This window comes from Podarcis tiliguerta (assembly GCF_965153285.1).
Source record: "Podarcis tiliguerta genome assembly, chromosome: 4".
NCBI lineage: Eukaryota > Metazoa > Chordata > Lepidosauria > Squamata > Lacertidae > Podarcis > Podarcis tiliguerta.
This window is the reverse complement of record NC_139537.1, coordinates 6840817-6864866: the sequence shown is the minus strand read 5'-3', so window position 1 is coordinate 6864866 and position 24050 is coordinate 6840817. Positions and strand designations below refer to the sequence as shown.

Here is a 24050-nt window from a genome sequence, read left to right as displayed (position 1 = left end):
TCCTCCTGGGCAAGCCTCTGCCTCTTAGCCTATTCTACCTCACAGGGATGTTGTGGAGATAAAATGAGGAGGGGGACAAGGACCACCTGTGCCGACCTTGAGCTCCTTGGGGAGAGAAAAAGAGGGGATATAAGTGCAATAGATGCCTACTTGGGACTGCAACTCCCATCATGGCGTCTGGAGGGGGCAACTTGGGGGTGCTCTGAGATGAGGCGACATACAGTGGTGCCCCGCAAGACGAAATTAATTCGTTCTGCGAGTTTTTTCGTTCTACGAGTTTTTTCGTCTTGCGAAGCACCAATGTGTATTGACGGTTTCCCATAGGAATGCATTGGCGGTTTAAAAAAAAAGGCGCAAGACGTTTTCGTCTTGCGAAGCAAGCCCAGAGGGAAATTCGTCTTGCGAAGCAACTCAGAAAACGGAAAACCCTTTTGTCTAGCGAGTTTTTCATCTTGCGAGGCATTCGTCTTGCGGGGTACCACTGTACGCACTGTATACATTTAAAACACATTTCACACACAACCATCCAAAGAATTTTGGGTATTGTAGTTTGAGAAGGGGCGTCTGGGAACTGTAGTTCTGCAAGGTATACAGCTCCCAGAATTCTTTGCGGGAAAGAATGTGCTTTGAGGGTGCTTCAAAAGTGACATGTGCTTGCAAGCTAATGCACCCAGTGTTGAACTGTTTGGTCTGCCTTTCGACACATAGCCCGCTCCTGTGGGTGCAAAAGTGTTTTTTAATGAGCAACAGTGCTCGTAATTTTATTTTATTTAAAAAAGACCCATACAACAGGCAGAAACCAACAGGTGAAGCTTTCCCAGAATGCGCCTCTGCAACCGTACCTTCTCATTCATGCTTGATGAAAAGTCCATTTTTATTTGACTTGCAGCCTTGCAGACCACTTGACAGCTAATGTTTGAAAGTGTGTCTTCAATGAAAGATACCTATGCTAAACATGGATGCCTTAGAGCAGTCATTGCATTCAAGTAGGGTTGCCATGTGTCCCCTCCCCCCCCCCCAGAACATGTCCTCTTTTTCAGGGGTAAATTTTGAGACCAATTGCATCTATTTGCTTTGAACGGCCGTCCTCGCATCCTCAGTTCTGCTCTTCGGAATACAGCAAGCCCAAGAAGAGAACCGAGTTCTTTAAAAACAGTAAAATTAATAAACCACGTTTCTTAAAAGTACACCCAGCGCTCTCATTTGCTCCTTCCAAAAACACCAGCTGCAAGTTTGCATTTAGATCTGGATTCAAACGTTGGTTCGGCCAAAGGATTCCCTAACACGCGGAAACGTTTTATTTCACTCTCGATTCCTGCCTGTGAAATGGGTCTATTTATATCCTACCCCAGAAAGGCAGGGAAGAGAGCAAACATGTATACATAGGTATATGCACACAAGTGAAGACAGCTGCACAGTTGCTGGCGTTTAATCGGTAGATGGTGCCCAAATTGCTTCCAGAGGAAATGGGCTTTCCCAGGCCTTACGAGTTAAAAGCAACAACACTATTAAAATATTTGGCTGCAGTCCTAGCCCATTAAAGTCAATGGGAATTTTGGAACCGACTTCAGCAGAGGGAGCAAAGATCACACACCCTTTCCGTTCCTGACTTGCTACCTCAAAAACGGAGGGAGCCTTGGAAAGGAAGAGCTCCGATTTGGCCCAGATCAGAAAGCCACATCCTCTAAACAGAGAAATGGGAACTGACAAAACTCACAAGGCATAACCCAGCTGGAGATTCGCTTTGGGGGCAACTCGGTGCAGGAGATGCTCCCGCTGGAGTGCACCGCCAGCGCATCCACGGAGGACAGGCCCACCAATGGCTTTTTGTCACGGCTATTGCTACGGAGGAGCTCCCTGTGAAGGAGCAGTCTACCTCTGAGTATCAGTTTGCTGGGGAGCAAGCGTAGAGGGAGCAATCACTTCCAGGCTTTCTTCCTTGAAGCGTCTGGCAGGACACTGTGGGAAGCCAGATGCTGGCTTAGAGAAGTCCTGGGGTCAGATCCAGAAAGCAGTTTTTACGATCCTCCTGCGCCTAGCAAGCTGCCTTCAAGTTCGCTTGTTTGCAGAACCGACTCTCGCAGCGCAACGCTCTGGCACAACCCGATCCTATGCCCCTAGAAACAAGCCTTGCATAGGATGGCGGTTGCGAGGCCTGCTCCTGCAGGTTTCAGGGTCTCGCGGCTTGCAAGACCTGGAAGTCGAAATATAATATCCCTTCCGAAGAGACAAAGGGGGGGTGACTCCTCGTTTCCTCCTCCTCTCTCTCCCTTTTTAATTGCACAAGAAATGTTCCCAGAGACTTTGCTTTGCAAAAGACCATCCCCCTTTTCTTCTTCCTTTTTTTAAAAAAAGAGAAAGAAAAGAAACCACGCCTCTTGAGGGGGAAAGTTTATGTGAAATGCTAAAAAAAAAAAAAAAAGGCAGAGGGAAAAAAGAACCACGCAAAAATAAACACAACAAACAAACGGCTGGAGAGAGTAAGACGGGATGCCGTTTGCAACGCCGCCGGGGGCTCCTGCAACCATTTTTTAAAATTACTTTTTGTAAATTATTTTATTTTTTTTAAAAAATGCACGATGGCGAGAAGGGACCCCCGACCCCCACCCCCGGCCCACCAACCCCGGAGAATTCCTGCGCGTACTTGGAAGGGCGCTTCTTCGTACTGAGATGCGGCGGGGGGCTCTCCCGTTGAATCCGACGGGCCGGCCGGATTCCTGGGCCTGAAAGTTTGGCGTCGCAACCATCACCCTCGGCTTTCCTTCCGCTTCTCCAGCCGCCGGGATCTTCTTTCTTCTTCTGGGAAGGAAAAGAACCAGAAGTCCGGGTCGCGGGTGGTGGGGAAACGGCGGTTGCACCTCCTCCGGGAACCTGGATCGAGCAAAAGGAAAAAGCGAATCTGCAAGGCTGCGATCTCCCTTCCTCCCCTTTTTGTGCATTGTTGCAAAATCCAGCGCGGGCTGCTGCTGCAGCCGTCCACCCGCCCCGCTTCAAACTGAACTGCAAAACTGTGCGAACTTGCCTGGAAGTTTGGCCGCTGCAAGATCTGCTTCTCTCTCTCTCTGCCGCTTCCACCCCCCCCCCCCAAAAAAGGCCGCCCCCACTTTCTTTGCACGGCGGAAAGGAAGCGCGGATGGGCGCCGGCGCGGTGCCCCGGACGGTTTAGAGAGAGGGGGAGCCAGGAAGGGGGCGATTCCGGGGGTGGCTTTGGAAAGCTGGGCGCGTAAAAACAATGGCGGAGGGGGAGGCCGGGAGGAGAAGCCCCCTTTCCCGGAGCGCCTCGTGCAAGCGCCTCGAGAGGTGGATCGGGCCCGAGGAGCGGGCCGGAGGAGGCGGCGGCATCGGCGGCCCCCGGGGGGAGCGGGAGGCGGCGGCGCGCCCGGGCGCCCAGCCGTGCCAGGGTCAGCCTCCAAGCGCCAGGGCGCAGCAGCCGCCGCCGCCGTCGCCAGCACAGCCCATCGGACGGCGATCGCCCAGCCGAGCTGCTTCGTTCAGCGTCTCCCGCAGCGTCGCCAAGCTCTCGTCTTCCTCGCCTTCTCCCGGGCCGGATCCTGCTCCTCCGACGCCGCTGCCGGGCGGCCGAGCCCTGCGGAGCCTGTCGCCGTCGGTGCGCCAACTTTCGCGGCGCTTCTGCGCGCCCCAGAGCGAGCCGGGCGCGGGGAGAGGAGGCTCCTCCACCTGCGCCGGGGCCAGGGAAGACCAGGCGGCTCGGCCCGCCGATGAGACGCCGGCAGCCGCCGCCGCCGCCGAGCAGCCTCCTCCTCCGCCTCCTCCTCGGGGGAAAGGACTGAGCGAGCCCCCCAAAGGCGGAGACGCGGCGCTCGACTGGCCCAGCGTGACCGAGATGCGCAAACTTTTCGGAGACGGCTTTCGACGGCAACAGCAGGGAGGCCCCCGAGGCGACGCCGTCGAGGAAGGCGCGACACCGCGCGCCCCCCAAGACCAAGGCGGGGAGCTGGGGCACCTGCCGGGCAGCATTGACGGCGCCCCCCGCCTCCTGCCCGATGGGGCGGCGCCCGGGCGCAGGGAGGAAGAGAAGCCCCGCGTCGCGGAGCAGCGCCGGGAGGCCCCCCCGACGCCTCCCCCGCGCAGCTGCATCCCCTTTCGGACCCACCGCCTGCCCGCCGGGGGCGCCCCCCAGACCGAGGCGGAGAAGTTGCCGCAGCCGCCGCCACTTCGGGAGAGTTTACATTCCTGGCATAGTTGGACGCTGCTGCCAGCTGCCGCCTCGTCCTCTTCTTCTTCCTCCTCGTCCTCTCCAGCCGTCCTTCTCCTGGGCGAAGGTGGAAGCAGCAACTTCAGGCCAGGGGAGATTTCCAGCAGCGAGGAGGAGCTGATGGCCAGGCCCCAGGGGGCCCCCCAGCCGGCTGCCTGCTCCCCCCCTGGCGGCAACGGCTGGCACGGATCTCCCCACGAGAGGTCCTCGGGGAGCGAGGAGGAGAACCGCCTGGGCGCCCCCAGGAAGCGCTCCCTCCGGAAGAAAAAGAAGGACCCTTTGCCCCGAGAAGAGGCCTCGGGCAGCGATGGGCTGGTGGCGGGGATGGAGTGGTACCTCAAGGCCCAGGAGGACCTGGCACAGACTCTCTCGCTGCCCTCTGACGAAAGGACTAGGCCGTCTCCCGAGGTCAAGGCCTCAGCCACCGCCAGCTTGCTGGGCGAGACCAAAGCTGCAGGCGAGGGCCCCATCTTGGGTCGAGGCCCATTGGAAGGCGGCGGCGGCAGCAGCAGCTCCCTGCTCTGCACCCACGGGCCCCTCTCCTCAGCACCCACTCTCCCGCTCGTCTCCCGAGTCTCCAAAGTCAACATCCCCCCTTTCTCCCCGAGCCCCTGTGGGTCGCGAAGCAGCAGCAGGTATTCCAGCACCGAGACGCTGAAAGAGGAGGACCAGTTTGGGGCCTCCTGGCCTGGCCAAGGCAGGGCCTCGCAGGGGGCTCCGGGCCTCTTCCGCTCCCCGAGCTTCAACCAAAGCGACAGCCTGGCTCGGCTGCAGGCTCAGGTCCGCGCCCGCCCCAAGTTCCCCTTGGGGATCGTCCGAGCCAAGCAGGACTTCCCTCCGTACGAGAACCTGCGCGGCGTCGGCCTGGAGGCAACAGAGAAGTCCCGGAACAGGAAGTCCATGTCGAACCCGGATATTGCGACCGAGACGCTGGCGCTGCTCAGCTTCCTGAAGTCGGACCTCTCGGATCTGAAGGCCAGCAGGAAGGACGGCAGAGCCAGCCAACTCGAGGAGGAGGAGGAAGAGGCCTTTGGTGGCGGCAGGTGCAGAAGTTACCAGTATGGCCTGGCTGGACAGCAGCTGGTAAGTAGAACCCAAAGCGAGGCTCAGCCACCAAACCGGTGGGCACCGGGCGGCAGCCGGCCGACTCTGAAAGACCTCACAGCCACCCTGAGGCGGGCCAAGTCTTTCACCTATTCGGACAAACCCGTTCCCCGCAGGCTCTTCCACCAGAGCGCGATGAAGCAGAGCTCCTCCGAGCTCCTCCTCACCAACGCCAGCGACCAAGATGCCGTTTGCGGCCGTGAAATTGGCCGGGACGGCGAGTTGCCCGTTGTCATCCAAGACCAGTACATCCAAGAAGCCAGGCAGGTCTTCGAGAAGATCAGCAAGATCGGCTCCCAGCACGATTACAACTTCGGTCTGGACCAAAAGGACGTGGGAAGCGTGGAAGGCGAAGGAGAGGATGTGGAAACGTGGAAGGAGGGAGCTGCGGAAGAAGGCCGCGGGCAGGGCTTGCGGAAGGCGGACTCCGAAGGGAACCTGTCTGGCGGGAAGTCCTTGGAGGAACTCTCAGGTCCTGAATCCAGCATGACGGACGAAGGCATCGTAACCGAGCCCGAAACAGGCCCTGCCTACAGTTACCTTAACCCGTCGGTTGCGGCCTGGAAGCACCAAAGAGGAAGTGAAGGCGGCCTGTCCGCGGTGAGCTTTCCAAACCACACAGCCAAAGTGAACAGCGAGAAGTTGGGCACCACCGAAGAGGCCCTTCCCAACGCCAAGGCAACGCTGGAGGCGCCTTCTACGCCCAGTGCTCTCCGCCGGCGTAGGAAGTTCCCGTCGGTGGGGAACGGCACCTCCGAGTCCAGCAGCGGGAGCAACGGCGACTCCAACGGCGAGGCCTACCGGTCTTTGAGCGACCCCATGCCGCACAGGAGGTCCTCCCTCACGGACGACGCAAATAACTTCTCGGTGGACAGTAACCTCCTGGGGTCGCTGAGCTCCAAGTCGGGGATGCCGGAGGCCTCTGCCGTCGCTCTCTCCGAGTGCGCCGCCAGTGCCGCCAGCGACCTGTCGGTCTGCAGCGAAGGCGTCAAAGACTACAGCACCGTGATCCAGAACATCGTCAGCCAGCCCGGCGCCCTGGACAAAGTGATCGACGAGAAGGGCAACGGGAAGACCATCAAGAAGAAGTCTTTCAGCGACCCCAGCCGCCGGGGAGAGCTGTCTGGCGCTGGCTTTGACGGCCCCGGGGAGCCCATCAGCGAGATGGACCAGAGCATCCCTCCCTCCAGCAGCGAGCCCATCCTGTCGGACCAGGTGAGGGAGGCCGATGGCGGGAAACTGTACTCCCAGTCCGAGCACATCTTGCCGGCGGCTCCAGAGGGCGACATGGCCGACGTGGCTCCGAGCTACGGCTTCGACCCGAAGCTGGCCGAGGTCTTGTCACCCAGGATTGTCCGCCGAAGCTCAAAGAAGCGCAGCAACAGGGCCAGCTCGCAGGAGGGCCGGGCGGAAGACCCCGATCTGCCCCCTGCCGTCGCCCCTTCCGCTCTGGGGAGAGCCAGGCCGCCCTCCAAGCACACCCGCCACGCCAGCGAGCCTGCCACCTTCATCCCCATCACGGGCGCCAACACCCCCCCTCCGTTGAGCCAGAACGTCCACGGGGCCACGCCGGACCTCCCTCGCCTGCTCACGAAACCCTACCCAGTCCTCCAAACCCCTTCGTTGGAAGACGTCACTAAACACTACATCTTGGCCCTCGGTGAGCTGCCCTCTGCCGGCTCGGTGGATACGCCCAGATCTTCGCCCGCCACGCCGACCACGTCTGAGCCCAAACTGCCCAGGTGCCCGAAGCATCATGAGGAGCCGGGCGCCGGCCTGGCCAGGAACAAGCCGCAAGTGGTGAGTTGTAAGATATTTTGATTTGGTAGGGGCTAAGAGCTCTCATCCTGACTTTTTTGGGGGGGGAGGGAGGATTCCACCTTTGTAGATGGAGTTGCAAGATCTGGGCTTGAGTGGCGTGGGGTTGGGAGTCCCCACTTGCTTTCGAGCGTGGCTGAACTTTGGTGCACCTATAAATGCAGCTTGCTGTGCTGGAAACTGACATCCCGAGATGCTTGGCACCACGGAATTGGTTGTCAGTGGAACGTTTTGGGGAAGGATCCAGGGCTCCTTGCAAAAGTTGCATGGAGATGGTTGGTTCTGGAGAGGAAACTGTTGTGTGGAAATACGATCTGCATCTGCGATCTGGCGGATCGGTGCCGCTGTCCATATGTGATTTCCTTTTTCATTTCGCTTTTAATGTGTACTCTCGCCCCTTGTAATGATCGGATCCTGCGCAAAAAGTCATAGTGAAACGTAACTTTAGAATGCATGACTTAACATCAAGTGGCATTCATCTGTTTGAATATAACAGCACACAATAAAATTAACAAAATGCCAGCAAATAATTACAGAAATCCACTCTTAACCATTGCAATGATTACCAAACTATGATAAATAAAAAATAACGCCAAGTTATTAAAATGCCACAATATGTAAAAAGCCATGTAAAATAAGGTTACCAGATTTTTTTCAATGAATCTGGGGACACTTTTCAACTTCCTACTAAACAGATGGATTTTGTCAGGGGGCTGATTTGTAAATCTGGGGAAACGGGGACATCTGGTAACCTTAGTGTAAAAGGATCAAACTGAGGAACAAAGACTTATAAAATCATTCCTAGCGCTCATGCGCAAGTGGACCCGAGACGGCTGCACCCAATACCAGTGTTTTATGGTGTAAGGCTGCAGCCCACCATCTCTCCCAAAATTCCTGGTTGAGGAGTAAGCAATTTATTCCTCTGGGTTTGTTTGACATGCTTAGAGCTTGTGGTAGTGAAGATCTTGAGAGGTTTGATGTCGGGATAAGAGGTTCCTAGAGGAAGCACAGGCCCAGCTCTATCCAAAGAGTTTAGCTTTCCTTCCGGGAAACCCAGTGCCCAGCAAAGCGTTGAAACTGTGCGCCCAGTAGGACAGCCTGACTTGGGTTTTTTGCTGACTTGTGGTGTCTGTGTGACCAGGACACTTGTATCCAGCTTGCACATGAGCTCATTAGTCCAGAGAACCGTTCTCTTCCTGGCCTTATATCGTTCCTGCCTTTGTGGAAGAGGCATCGCTCCGTGGTACATCATCTACCTTGCATGCAGGAGGTTGCAGGTTCAATTTCCAAGGGAAGGACTGGGAATCAATGTTAGAAGTTCAGATACAGTGGTAGCTCGGGTTACAGGCGCTTCAGGTTACAGACACTTCAGGTTACAGACTCTGCTAAGCCAGAAATCGTACCTCGGCTTAAGAACTTTGCTTCAGGATAAGAACAGAAATTGCGCGGCGGCAGCGGGAGGCCCCATTAGCTAAAGTGGTACCTCAGGTTAAGAACAGTTTCAGGTTAAGAACAGACCTCCAGAACGAATTAAGTTCTTAACCCGAGGTCTGCGTATGTGCGGGTCATGATTTGCTGCTTTTGCGCATGCGCGAAGCGTTATTTAGCACTTCTGCGCATGCGCAAGGGCCAAAACCCGGAAGTAACCCGTTCCAGTACTTCCGGATTCGGTGCGGTGTGCAACCTGAAATCGCACAACCCGACGCGTCTGTAACCTGAGGTATGACTATATAAGTGAATTGCCACATGGTGCCTTAAACCTAGGTTAAGGTCACCATGGTATCTTGGTGACATTTGCTCCCCTGCAGTGGGATGTTGTTGTTGTTGTTGTTAATTTCATTTCCATACCACTTTATATTTTAAAGAAAAAAGATCGGAAGTGGTTTGCAGCACATCAGAACAGCAACTAAAACAATCCAGGATAAAACAAATGCAAGCTTCTTGGGAAATATTTCAGGTCTTTCTCTCAGGACTTGCCCCATGTTTATTTACTGACTTAATTTATAGAGCTGCCCCCTAGTGGAGGGACTCTAGGGAGCCAGGATTGTGTAGTGGGTCTGGGTTCAAATCATCACTCAAGTCATGAAGCTCACTCGCAGGGTTGTCGTAGGGATTAACTGGGCGGGGGGTGAACCATGTACTCCTTGGAGAAAAAGGTGAGATGTATGTGTGTGATGACAGCGGTGTGTGTATGTGATAATAGATCTATAGAATCTTTACAACATATACTATTCTGTCGTTCACTACACTCAGTTTCTCGGATCAGATTTTTGTCTCCTTTACTATCGGAAATCTCAGGTGATTCCCTGGAAACACAGCTAATGCATTTATTGCAAGATTCTGATCCGAGTAGGTCCCTTTCTGTTGCCAGATTTCTGATAACAGTATTAGCCTATAAAAGGAAAAATGGATTACTCCATGATTATTGATTATTGATTTTGCCTAAAAAATATTGATTTATACTGATAATTTGATATTTTAAGTGCTATATTGTTCTTATTTTAATGGAATTTAGAAACTTATGGTCTGAGATGTACTTGATTTTAACGTAATTTAATTTATTAATTTTATCTTGTTATACATGTGCTGCTTGTTATACATGTGCTGATGTATTGAATATGGGCATATGGCCGTAATAAACCATCTATAGGTTCAAAAGGCAGTATGTAAGCTCTTCTGCTCACCTGCTTAAGAAAGTTGGAGGGGGCCAGACAGGTGGAGATGTCAGTCAGCCAACCTGGCGCCCAGAGATCTCCACGTGGTCGCAAATGGACCCATGCCATTCGCCAAATGCTCCTGCCACCTGGGGAATTTTTAATTTTTTTAATAATATTTATTAAAAGTTTAATAGTTACAGAAAAAGAAAGAAGAAAAAGCAACAAAGAATTTAACAAACAATACATAAAAGAAAACAGAAAAAACAATACATCAAAACAACAAGAAAAACAAAAACATTTAAAAACGCATCCAATTTCCATATCTTTCCCTTTCATTTACTTGTTTCATTGACCTCCTCACACCTCCCTTTTTTGTATTCTAGTTCAATTAGCTATTTCAGCAAATCCTTTCCATCTTTCTCAATTTTTTGTTCTATAGTTTATCTTAACACAATCTAACTTTAAATTTTCCACTTTGGCCCATTAACAATCAATTTTTGCTTAATTCTTTATAACATTTCTACTAAAACGATATAGCTTCTTTCTTTCTTGGTTGAGTCCAAACCAAAGGGCAGGGGGAACAGTCTTAAAGGCCCTGCCACCTGGGGGATTTTGAACACGGGCCTGAAGCCCTGGAGAGCCTCTGCTGGCCACTGCTGACAATACTGATTTGGATGGACAAAGCATATTATTCAGTAAGGTCCACAAATGACAACATTTTGGAGGTCCTAAGTCTCAAGGTGGTTAGATTGGTCTCAACTAGGGCCAGGGCCTTTTCAGTACTGGCCCCGACGTGGTGGAACGCTCCGTCACAAGAGACCAGGGCCCTGCGGGACTTGACATTTTCCCTCAGGGCCTGTAAGACTGTTCCCTCTGCCCTTTGGTTTGGACTCAGTCTGACTCTTACGTTCCCCTCCCCTTCTGGTCTTCGGCGACTTTTAAAACGAGACTGCATTTTAAATTGCATTTTAACCTGTATTTTAAATTGGTTTCCCCCCGCCCTATTATGTTTTTACTGTTATTATTATTATTACAAGACGGCTTTCTATGTGCCTGTAGCTGAATCTGGGTAGAGAAACGTCGTGGTTTGAACGCTCTTCTGCACAAAAGAACAAAAGGTTGCAGGTTCGATACCCGTGTGGGGCAGCTAGCTGCATATTCCTGGATGATGCTCAGAATCCCTTCCAGCCCTGCAGTTCTTTGATTTTGTGATCTCCTTGCTCTTAGAGTTGCAGGCTGGCTTTTTCCTCCAACGTGCTGGTTTTGAATGCGTGAAGTTTCTCCCGCAATTGCGGGGGGGAGACACATTCATTCAGCCACTGAGTTCCTCCCACCTCCAGCCCAGTCGCAGAACGGTTTTGCCAGCTCGGCTGTGCTCTCTGCGCATCAGCCAGGAAGGCCCAGGAGTTTGCTTGCGCCCAAAGCGAGGGGAGCCACGTGGTGCTGGACTCGGTGCTGTCATGTGTGAACGCTGCCAGCAATAGTTCCCTGGACTGCTATATAAGGTCTCTGCAAAGTGTTAATCCGTTGGCTGGCTGTAGCCGATTTTGTGCCTAGAACATTGGATGAAAAAAAAGAGTTTTCAACTCCTCTGTAGGGGGTTTAGGCGGCCTTCTCTCTGTTTTATTTGATTACTTTCATTTTTTGCATTTGCAAAAAAATTCTGATGTTCTGCCCATTGTCATGCAAAAGCGAACAGAGGGTTTATTATTATTATTATATATTAAAAAAGGGAAAAAAAAACCTCTTTAATATCTCAACATTCCTGCATATGGGTATCTTTTTGTGGGAAGGAATGCAATGCTTCTCAGATTCGTATTTTGTTTTTGTGCGACAGAGAGGAACGGTTTCTTTTTCGAAAGCAGGCTTGCGACAACGCAGAGGAATGTGAAAATAAACGGGGATTTAAGATAAAATTCACGCGTATTGAACGTAAGGTTTCCATATATGCATATACACGTACATATAGCTCCGCTGGTAGAGCATGAGACGCTTAATCCCAGGGTTGCGGGTTCGAATCCCGTGCTGGGCAAAAGATTCCTGCATTGCAAGGGCTTGAATCAGATGACCCTTCTAGTTCCTTGCAGCTCTATGATTCTAAGGAAGGACTTCTGATTAAGATTGTTAAAGCGCAATATAAATTTAAGAAATGTGAGTAATTGTGATAATATGGAAAATTGTCAGACAGGCAGAGGGTAGTCTAAAAGATGTATATGTTAGAAGTGGATGTTAAACGTGGATGGAATGCATATTGGAAATTGAATAAAAATTAATTATTAAAAAAAAAAGAGATTCTTAGGAAGGGCTTCTTGCAGAGTTCATCTGTAGAATTTGCATGTTTTATGCCCTGTGTGGTTGTAATTTTGCAAGTTTGCAATCAGCTTGGATAGCTTGGATTTCTTTGTGACTGCATGTAGGAAGTCACAGTAGTCACCCACCAGAGACCTCCCTCCATCTCTCTTCTGGAAGTCTTCTGCCCCAGAGAGGAAGGCAACTAGTGTTTCGCCCCTAAAGTTTTATATTTGCCTACAAAGGTATAAATAAGATTGTTAAAAATATATATATATTTGAACATGGCTATCATATCACCCCTTAACCTCCTCTTCTTCAGGCTAAACATGCCCAGCTCTCTTAGCCGTTCCTCATAAGGCATCATTTCCAGGCCTTTGACCATTTTGGTTGCCCTCCTCTGGACACGTTCCAGTTTGTCAGTGTCCTTCTTGAACTGTGGTGCCCAGAACTGGACACAGTACTCCAGGTGAGGTCTGACAAGAGCAGAATGCAGTGGCACTAATTACTTCCCTTGATCTAGATGCTATACTCCTATTGATGCAGCCCAGAATTGCATTGGCTTTTGTAGCTGCCGCGTCACACTGTTGGCTCATGTCAAGTTTGTGGCAAAACCAAGACTCCTAGATCCTTTTCACATGTACTGCTCTCAAGCCAGGTGTCACCCATCTTGTATTTGTGCCTCTCATTTTTTTTGCCCAACTTTACATTTCTCCCTGTTAAAATGTGTCTGTTAAGATAAAATTGCACTACGATGCTGATGAGTTTTCATGAGAACTTTTAAAAGAAACCCCCACAAAGTGATGTGGAGATGTGCGGACCCTCAAGCTAAGATTGAAAAAAAATGAGGAGGAGGGAAACTGAAATGGACAGATTCAAAAGTCCGTACATCCAGGTAAAGGTAAAGGAACCCAGGATCCACCCGCATCCCTAAGGGCTTTAAAGGTAAAGGTAAAGGATCCCTGACAGTTAAGTCCAGTCAAAGGCGACTCTGGGGTTATGGTGCTCATCTTGCTTTCTGGCCGAGGGAGCCGGTGTTTGTCCACAGACAGCTTTCCGGGTCCTGTGGCCAGCAGGACTAAACCGCTTCTGGCACAACAGGACACTGTGATGGAAACTAGAACGCACGGAAACACCATTTACTTTCCCGCCACAGTGGTACCTATTTATCTACTAGCACTGGTGTGCTTTTGAACTGCTAGGTTGGCAGGAGCTGGGTCAGAGCAGCAGGAGCTCACCCCGTCGCGGGGATTTGAACCGCCAACCTTCTGATCGGCCAGCCCAAGAGGCTCAGTGGTTTAGACCACAGCGCCACCCGCATCCCTACATCCAACATCTTTTAGACAACACAGGGCTACATAGACATTTAGCTTGCTTGCCAGAAGGCAACTTTCTGTGTTTTTCGCTGTCACAAATATTTGGATATAGACTGGACCCTTCGTATGTGCTGCACCAGACATATCACTGCAGCAAAAGAAAGTTTGCACATACAAGACCAGAGTGGGGAAAAATTGCCACGTGCTACATTTCTGTGTCAGGTTGCTGTTAAAAACAGGCTCGGGTTTTGTCTGCAGTGAAATAAATCAACAAACAAACAAGAAACTGCAGCACAGGGGCATTTTTATTTTAAAGTAGCTACTGCACCTCAGAGCTCAGAAACTCTGGGAAGCTCTGATTTAGAGCAGAGAAACAATTTTTCAACCGAAGGGGTGTTGGGGAACCCTTAGCAAACTCAGGGCCTCTGGTCTCAAAACTTTTTTTTTTACTTTTCCCGACTCAAGCGTTTTTAAAAATCTGACAGTGAGGAGGGGAAGACAAATCTGCAGAGGATATAAATGTTAAGGTGGATTTTGAAAATCTGGCTGCAGCAAAGGGATCGATGCGGGTTCTTCGACACTTTTGTGGGTATCCAGCTATAAAAAAATACAGTGGCGCCTTGGTTCTCAAACGCCTTGGTATTCAAACAACTTGGAACCCAAACACGGCAAACCCGGAAGTAAGTGTTCCAGTTTGCAAACTTTTTTCGGAAGCTGAACGTACTCCTTTTCGAGTGCCACGCTTCCGTTTTCAGTGTTACGCTGAGGACGGTCTGTTTTTGCTATTTATTTTGCATTTTTGTTTTTGCAGCTCTTTTTGTTTTTGTGACGGTGTGGAACCCAGTTTGGCTACTGATTGATTGATTGATTGATTGTGTGACTGCAGTACATCCTTTATTGCTTTCATTTTATGGATCAAAGGTCTCATTATATAGTAAAATCCATGTTAAATTGCTGTTTCAGGGGTTGTTCTTAAAAGTCTGCAACGGATTACAGTGGTACCTCGGGTTAAGTACTTAATTCATTCCAGAGGTCCGTTCTTAACCTGAAGCACCACTTTAGCTAATGGGGCCTCCTGCTGCCGCCGCGCCACCGGAGCACAATTTCTGTTCTCATCCTGAAGCAAAGTCCTTAACCCGAGGTAATATTTTTGGGTTGTCGGAGTCTGTAACCTGAAGTGTATGTAACCTGAAGCATATGTAACCTGAAGTACCACTGTAATCCATTTTGCATTACTTTCTATGGGAAAGTGCGCCTTGGTTTTGGAATGCTTTGGTTTTGGAACGGACTTCCGGAACGGATTAAGTTTGAGAACCAATGTACTAGGGAAGCTTTTAATGTTTAATAGGTCATTGTATTTTAGTGTTTTGTTGGAAGCTGCCCAGAGTGTCTGGGGGGACGCAGCCAGATGGGCGGGGTATAAATAATAAATTATTATTATTATTATTATTATTATTATTATTATTATTATTATACCACTGTTTAGGTATCTGGAATGGGGACAATCCTGTGTTTTCTCATGCTTGCCTCTTGCTTTCCTTCCTTCCTGCATCAACAGGAGTATAGCATCTAGATCAAGGGAAGTAATAGTGCCACTGTATTCTGCTCTGGTCAGACCTCACCTGGAGTACTGTGTCCAGTTCTGGGCACCACAGTTCAAGAAGGACACTGACAATCAAGGGAAGTAATAGTGCCACTGTATTCTGCTCTGGTCAGACCTCACCTGGAGTACTGTGTCCAGTTCTGGGCACCACAGTTCAAGAAGGACACTGACAAACTGGAACGTGTCCAGAGGAGGGCAACCAAAATGGTCAAAGGCCTGGAAACGATGCCTTATGAGGAACGGCTAAGGGAGCTGGGCATGTTTAGCCTGGAGAAGAGGAGGTTAAGGGGGGATAGGATAGCCATGTTCAAATATATAAAAGGATGTCACCTGGAGGAGGGAGAAAGGTTGTTTTCTGCTGCTCCAGAGAAGCGGACACGGAGCAATGGATCCAAACTACAAGAAAGAAGATTCCACCTCAACATTAGGAAGAACTTCCTGACAGTAAGAGCTGTTTGACAGTGGAATTTGCTGCCAAGGAGTGTGGTGGAGTCTCCTTCTTTGGAGGTCTTTAAGCAGAGGCTTGACAACCATATGTCAGGAGTGCTCTGATGGTGTTTCCTGCTTGGCAGGGGGTTGGACTCGATGACCCTTGTGGTCTCTTCCAACTCTACGATTCTATGATTCCTTGAGGCAGAGAAGTTTGTTTGCATGTGAACCCCCCCGTCTGTCCTTCAGCCTGTACCTCTGTGATTTAAAGCGCACCAGAGGCTGGCTGGAGGTGGTGGTTTTTCCTCTTGGCACAGAGAAAGGGGAAGGATCTCTGATCTCCGCAGGGGGCCTGCCGGAGGGGGGGCGGGAATCATTCTCCTTCTTCCACCAAGGGGGTTATTATCCTTTCTAAAAGTATATTGGCATTTAATTCAGCACAGCTTGACTGCCCGCTCACTGGGACGTGGAGTTCACTCGCAGTTTCTTAGCTGCACATTGTGATTTTTTTGTTGTTGCGATGACGTGGAGGCAGAAAAATGGGATCTGGGCACGGTTGGTGGACTGGCCACATTCACAGACCGTACATTTAAGAGCATGAGACTCTTTAATCTCTGTTTTTTTAATTATTATTTTTTTAGGTTTTTTTATTCAAAATTAAAACAAGACATATCCAAAAACATTTCTTCCTTGTCCCCCCCCCCCATTTTTCCTCCCCCCGCACACACACACCCGACTTCCCTCAGTTCCAGTCTTTGGTTTCTCTAAAAATGCTGTTTTCTGCATGTTACAAAGTTGTATAGATCTTCAAACTATTTAGCTGATTATTATCAATAAAAAGTTTGTGCATGTTTATTCAAAACCTGCCAAGGAGTCCAGCTCGTTTTGTTGCGTCTTCAGATACAGTGGTACCTCGGGTTAAGAACTCAATTCGTTCCGGAGGTCCGTTCTTAACCTGAAACTGTTCTTAACCTGAAGCACCACTTTAGCTAATGGGGCCTCCCGCTGCTGCCGCCCCGCATGATTTCTGTTCTCATCCTGAAGCAAAGTTCTTAACCCGAGGTACTATTTCTGGGTTAGCGGAGTCTGTAACCTGAAGCGTATATAACCTGAAGCGTATGCAGCCCGAGGCACCACTGTACTTTGTAAAGGGTTCCCATTCATCCTTAAAGTCACAGTTATCCTTGTCCTGTAGCTTATATGTCAGTTTTGCCAGTTCTGCATAGTCCGTCAATTTTTTCTTGCCATAATTCTTTAGTTGGGGGAGACTCTTTAATCACGTTCTTCCATTCACTGTGATACTGCTTTAAACAGACATGCCTTCCACGCCCCCCCAAGAATTCTGGGAGATGTAGTTTGTTAAGGCAGGTCAGAGTTGTTTGAAGACCCCCGCAGAGGTGCCTTTCCGCAGAGTTCCCAGGCAAGAGGGATTGAGTGTTAAACCACTCTTGAGATTGCATGTATAAAGCACTCACCCCAAAATATTAGGATGAGTCCTGCCCATTCCCTTAAAAGTTGAACCCCGTTTTAGGAGGCAGCTTAATTACCAAAGGCCTGAGTGAAAAGAAAGGACTTTGCCTGCCATCTTAAGGCTGGCCATGATGGTGCTTGGTGTGTCTCCCTGGGGAGAGCATTCCACAAGATGTGGAGCCACCACCGAAAAGGCCCTGTTCTTGTGCGGCCGCCCTCTGCCCCTTGGGTGGGGCACACGGAGAAGGGCCTCTGATGGAGACCGCAGGGGCCCAGGCTGATTCATATGGGAAGAGGCAGTCCTGGAGGTTGTGTTGTTGCTGCTGTTGTTGGCATCCGTCTGTTTCGAGAGGTAATGGAGTGTGCCTCCGAGGGTGAGGTCAAATCACTGTGTTTGCAGCACTGAAGTGACATCTCTGGGACGCAAGGATAGGCAGTGTGTTTGGAGGTCCTGGGATGCCCAGATGACAAGACCGACATCTTGGCCTTGCTGGTACAGTGGTACCTTGGTTCTCAAACGCCTTGGAACCCAAACAACTTGGAACCCAAACACTGCAAACCCGGAATGAAGTGTTCTGGTTTGCGAACTTTTTTTGGAAGCCAAACATGCTCCGTTTTGAGTGCCACTCATCCTTTTTGAGTGTTAAGCTGAGGTCTGTCTGTCTTTGCTATTTATTTTGCATTTTTGTATTTGCGGCTCTTTTTTGTGACTGTGTGGAACCCAGTTCAGCTATTGATTGATTGATTGTGTGACTCTAGTACATTCTTTATTGCTTTCATTTTATGGATCAACGGTCGCACTAGATAGTAAAATTCATGTTAAATTGCTGTTTTAGGGGTTGTTTTTAAAAGTCTGGGACAGATCAATCCGTTTTGCATTACTTTCCATGGGAAAACGCGTCTTGGATTTGGAACGCTTTGGTTTTGGAACGGACTTCCGGAACGGATCAAGTTTGAGAACCAAGGTACCACTGTGTTGTGGTTATTATTATTAGGCTTTTGTGGAAGTGCCGTATCCCAGGAGGTTGAGCCCAGGTCAGAGGCCAGAGCGATGTGTGCTTGTAGTTATAGCCCAGGTTTTCACCCTCAATCTTACAACAACACTCACAACAACAACCCTGCGAGGGAGGCTAGGTTGCGAGACAGCAACTGCCCTGGGGCTGTCCAGTGAGCTTCATGGCCGAGCGGGGATTTGAAGATAGGACTTGCAGACCAGTGCTCCAACCACTAGGCAGCACTGCCTTTTGGCATGCATCTGCAACATATAGACCCATTTCGGTGCCCTGGGTCAGGTCCCCATCCCACCAAACCACACCGGCTCTCTTCGTCTTTTTGGCACCAAAACAAGCTTTTAAAGTCAAAATCTTTCCCAGTCTGCATCTGTACTAGGCTGTTAGCATCCTAGACTTGCAAAGCTGGAAGGGAGCTGAGGGTCATCTAGCCCAACCCCCTGCAATGCAGGAATAATTTGCTCAACGTGAGACTCGAACCCACAGCCCAGAGATTCAGAGCCTCGTGCCTCTACCTGCTGTGCTATCCCATGTTTAAATGATGTTTAGATATATTTTTAATCATTTTTTTTTCTCTCTCTCTTTTCACAATGAAATATTTCCTGTGCCTCCTTGATAGATTTCAACAGACGGATTTCCTGGATTGCTTTGTGCTTTCCACACTGGTTTTTGTTTTTTTTAATATTATTAATGACACCGCCGCTGGCTCTTCCTGCGATTGCAATCCCACAACATTATATAGCTCTTTCAAAGTGCTTCAGAAACTGGGATTAAGCCAGAAGGTCGTCAAGTCCGTGAAACCACCCCCTTTCCTTTTTTTGCAACAGCAAAAAAACGAAGCTAATGATATTCTAGGCTGCATCAACAGAAGTCTAGTCTCTTTATCAATTTCATTTCATTTCACTTTTAAGTTTTTATATGGTGCTTCACAAGCTGGAGAAACAACCACGTAATCTAACAACCTGAACCAATACCCCCAAAAAAGGCACAATAAACACGTTATATAAAATAAAGCAATATTCAGTCATAGAATCATAGAATCATAGAGTTGGAAGAGACCACAAGGGCCATCGAGTCCAACCCCCTGCCAAGCAGGAAACACCATCAGAGCACTCCTGACATATGGTTGTCAAGCCTCCGCTTAAAGACCTCCAAAGAAGGAGACTCCACCACACTCCTTGGCAGCAAATTCCACTGTCGAACAGCTCTTACTGTCAGGAAGTTCTTCCTCATGTTTAGGTGGAATCTTCTTTCTTGTAGTTTGGATCCATTGCTCCGTGTCCGCTTCTCTGGAGCAGCAGAAAACAACCTTTCTCCCTCCTCTATGTGACATCCTTTTATATATTTGAACATGGCTATCATACCACCCCTTAACCTCCTCTTCTCCAGGCTAAACATGCCCAGCTCCCTTAGCCGTTCCTCATAAGGCATCGTTTCCAGGCCTTTGACCATTTTGGTTGCCCTCCTCTGGACACCTTCCAGTTTGTCAGTGTCCTTCTTGAACCGTGGAGCCCAGAACTGGACACAGTACTCCAGGTGAGGTCTGACCAGAGCAGAATACAGTGGCACTATTACTCATCCATTAGTATGAGTCATCCATTAGTAAACTGTATCATTAAATGTCAGCAAATATTAGTTAAGCAGTTTACGCTTATCAATTACAGTGGACACTCGGGTTGCAAACGTGATCCATGCGTTCACAACCCGCAGCGGTGCGTCTGCGCATGCTCAGGTTGCGATTTGGTCTTCTGCGCATGTTCAAAGTGTGATTAAGTGCTCCGGCGCATGCGCAACCGCTGAAACCCGGAAATAACACGTTCCAGTACTTCCGGGGTTTTAGCGGGTGCGTAACCCGAGAAAATGCAACCTGAAGCGGCTGTAACCCTAGGTATGACTGTACAATAGGGAGAGTCATAGTCCTGCTCTCTTCTGCCTTGGTCAGACCACACCTGGAGTCCTCTGTCCAGTTCTGGGCGCCACAATTTAAGAAGGATGTTGACAAGCTGGAAGGTGTGCAGAGGAGGGCAACCAGGATGATCAAGGATCTGGAAACAAAGCCTTATGAGGAACGGTTGAAGGAGCTGGAGAATGTTTTGGAAAAGAGGAGACTGAGAGGAGATAGTTCTAGTTACAGGTAGGTAGCCGTGTTGGTCTGCCGTAGTCGAAACAAAATAAAAAAATTCCTTCCAGTAACACCTTTCTTGTTGTTTAGTCGTGTCTGACTCTTCGTGACCCCCTGGACCAGAGCACGTCAGGCACTCCTGTCTTCCACTGCCTCCCGCAGTTTGGTCAAACTCATGCTGGTAGCTTTGAGAACACTGTCCCAACCATCTCGTCCTCTGTCGTCTCCTTCTCCTTGTGCCCTCCATCTTTCCCAACATCAGGGTCTTTTCCAGGGAGTCTTCTCTTCTCATGAGGTGGCCAAAGTCTTGGAGCCTCAGCTTCAGGATCTGTCCTTCCAGTGAGCACTCAGGGCTGATTTCCTTAAGAATGGAGAGGTTTGATCTTCTTGCTTTTAATCTGCTCTTTGGCCAGAGAATGGCCCATTTGGCTACAGTTCCCAGAATTCCCCGGGAGGTGTTTTTCTAAACCGGCACAACTCCTGTTCCAAGAAATGGGTTATTCAAGGTCCCTTTAGCATCCTCATCCGTCCTCACAGTTTAACAGCTCCTTGGAGGAGCTGGCACCATCATCTTTGTCCCCCCAAAGCAAGATATTTTGGAGGGACCGTGACCCAAAATCCCTTTCTGGTCTCGCCTCACGCTGCGGTTACTTATTAGTATGGGAAATGGACCCCCAAGAAGCCGAAATTCCTCCCCGTGATTTTCTTAGGGATGCGTAGGAGAGACGAGCCTCTGATGTGAGTTCCTCATTCCATTTTCCTTTCTGTGTCCATTTCCAGATATAGATGGAAGTGACTTTCCTCATAGATTTTGCACCGTCAGCAGATTCCTCATTATTCATGATCCACACAGACAATCGAGTCTTCCGTGCTGAGTTTCCCCTTGTAGGTCAATACCCTGAATTCCTGCCTCAGATTAGATATCAATATTATTGCCTTTATTTCAATTAATTACGCCGTCTTTCACCCTCAGGTCCCAGGGTGGGTCACAGCCATTTAAAACACAACAGATTGGTTTTGGTTTTTTTTGCAATCCTATTTTATACTTTCTCCTCTATATAGCAAGTTACATTTGTTACTCAACAATTATATTCGAGTTCAGCAAAACTTCCCTCTCACCCAAGATGGATGCTTATAACTCAAATTGCACACAGTTACATTTTAAGGCTCCGTCTCATCTAATTTCATCCTCTCTAACATGTTTCTTAATATATCCTGCTCTTTTCTTACACTTCAAACCCCGCTGTGATCTTCGCGTACGGGAAAATACGGCGTTAGGAACGATTTTTTAAAACCTGCACTTGCAAAAAGCACAAGCACACACACAAAAATTAGCATCGCATAAAAAGCAACCAAAGTCCACATAATTGCTTTCAATTTGATTTCCAACCTTTCTGCGTTAGAAATTAGCCATTTGCTAAAAAGAGATTACTTTCTCCGTGTCACGGGACGCAGCCAGGAAGGCAACCTCTAATGCAGTGGTGCCTTGGTTCTCAAACGCCTTGGTACTCAAACAACTCGGAACCCAAACACTGCAAACCCGGAAGTAAGTGTTCCAGTTTGCGAACTTTTTCCGGAAGCCGAATGTGCTCCGTTTTGAGTGTTACGCTTCCAATTTGAGTGCCATGCTTCCGTTTTGAGTGTTACGCTGAGGTGAGGACTGTCTGTTTTTGCTATTTATTTTGTGTTTTTGTTTCTGCGGCTCTTTTTGTTTTGTTTTTGTGACTGTGTGGAACTCACTTCAGGTACTGATTGATTGTGTGACTGCAGTACATTATTTCTTTCATTTTATGGACCAACGGTCTCGTTAGATAGTTAAATCCATGTTAAATTGCTGTTTTAGGGGTTGTTTTTAAAAGTCTGGAATGGATTAATCCATTTTTGATTACTTTCTACGGGAAAGCGTGCCTTGGTTTCAGAACGCTTTGATTTCAGAACGGACGTCTGGAACGGATTACGTTTGAGAACCAAGGTACCACTGTACAGTTTTAAAGTCCAACTGTTGATCGGAAATGCGCTTTCAAAATGGTCCCTAATGTCCACAGCTGGCTCCCTGCCACAACCTGGAGCCCTCTATAAGTTTTGGACCACAACTGTTACCCCATCTATCTGCAACCCTGCACTGGCCCTATTTATAGGCTTATTTATAAGCTATTTATAGGAGGGCACCAGGTTGGGGAATGCTGACCTGGAGCAATTAAACAGGCATATTGCTTGCCTTGCAGGCTCATAATCCTAAGGCAGGCACATGGTTGTGTCTATTTGAAGGCTGATTAGTGCATATATTTAGATACAAGCTCTGTATTTCTCAGTTCGGTCTCATGATCGTAAATTAGCAGGGGAGGCGTTTGCTATATTCCGATATTCGCACCGGGTTTAGCGCCAGCTGCCGAATCTCTTCTTCATTCCTTTGTAACTCCAGATGTGTGCCACGGATGTGATGATGAGGCTTATTGTTTCCTAGTGGGGCAATGCTGCCATCAACCCAGAAATGGAATTGTTAATAGCCGCTCTGCTCACCTTTTGTGGGGTAAATGGAGGTGGCCAGCAGCAGAGTTAATAATAAATAATAATGATGAATTTTTATTTATACCTCACACTTCCCAGTTTAAAAACCAGACTCAGGGCAGCTAACAACAAATATAAAACATTGGTTAAAATGTGACTTAAAAAAAGCATAAAAACAGCATAAAATGCAGCATCAATGTCAATAAAATTAAAAAATTCAGGGTTCATTTTGGTGGGGGAACCCCAGCTAGTAAACATCAAATGATCACCAGGGCTAGCTGGCCAAGTTGGTCTTACTAGGGCCAGCAAGGAGACCAGGGAAGAGTTTAAATGTGGGGTCCCAGAAGGGTTTCTTCATAGAAAAGGAAAGGGAAAAGGGGATAGTAAAAGGTAAAGGGACCCCTGACCATTAGGTCCAGTCGTGGCCGACTCTACGGTTGCGACACTCATCTCACTTTATTGGCCGAGGGAGCCGGCGTACAGCTTCCAGGTCATGTGGCCAGCAGGACTAAGCTGCTTCTGGAGAACCAGAGCAGCGCACGGAAACACCGTTTACCTTCCTGCATGAGTGGTACCTATTTATCTACTTGCACTTTGACGTGCTTTTGAACTGCTAGGTTGGCAGGAGCAGGGATCGAGCAACGGGTGCTCAACCCGTCGCGGGCATTCAAACCGCCGACCTTCTGATCGGCAAGCCCTAGGCTCTGTGGTTTAACCCACAGCGCCACCCGCGTCCCAAAAGGGAATAGAGCATCAGGCTAATTCAAATTGAAGGCCAGGCGGAATATCTCTGTCTTACAGGCACTGCGAAAAGATATCAAGTCCTGCAGGGCCCTAGTCTCGTGGGACAGAGCATTCCACCAGGGCGGAGCCATCACTGAAAAGGCCCTGGTCCTGATGGAGGATAGTCTGGCTTCTTTAGGGCCCGGGACTTTTCAGCTATTATTATTCTTGGACCTTAGGGTCCTCTGCGGGACGTACCAGGAGTTGGTCTTTGCTTACCCTCCTCTCCAAAACATCTCCAGGCCACAAAATAACGGACGCAGGTAAAAACATTTGGGGCCTAGCTCAGTGGCAGAGCCCATGGGATGTGTTCTGAAGTTCCCCAGTTAAGCCCTAGACATCTCTGGTTAAAAACTAGCAGGTGAGAGGGATATAGCGTTCTTTTTCTCCCCATAAATTTTTATTGACTTTCATGTTGTTGTTGTTTAGTCGTTTAGTCGTGTCCGACTCTTTGTGACCCCCTGGACCAGAGCACGCCAGGCACTCCTGTCTTCCACTGCCTCCCGCAGTTTAGTCAAACTCATGCTGGTAGCTTCGAGAACACTGTCCAACCGTCTCGTCCTCTGTCGTCCCCTTCTCCTTGTGCCCTCCATCTTTCCCAGCACCAGGGTCTTTTCCAGGGAGTCTTCTCTTCTCATGAGGTGGCCAAAGTCTTGGAGCCTCAGCTTCAGGATCTGTCCTTCCAGTCAGCACTCAGGGCTGATTTCCTTCAGAATGGAGAGGTT

The 24050-nt window shown here is 49.2% G+C and overlaps 1 protein-coding gene across 1 annotated transcript in view; it reads left to right on the top strand.

Annotated features, from left to right (window-relative positions):
* Positions 1 to 489: 489 nt before the first annotated feature.
* The window catches only part of ARHGEF17 (Rho guanine nucleotide exchange factor 17), a 184099-nt gene continuing 160538 nt past the window's right edge, over positions 490 to 24050 (top strand). The window contains exon 1 of the mRNA XM_083436021.1: positions 490 to 7120. Within this exon, the coding sequence (XP_083292147.1) occupies positions 3233 to 7120 (3888 nt within the window). The 5' untranslated portion in view covers positions 490 to 3232. The remainder of the gene's footprint in view (positions 7121 to 24050) is intronic.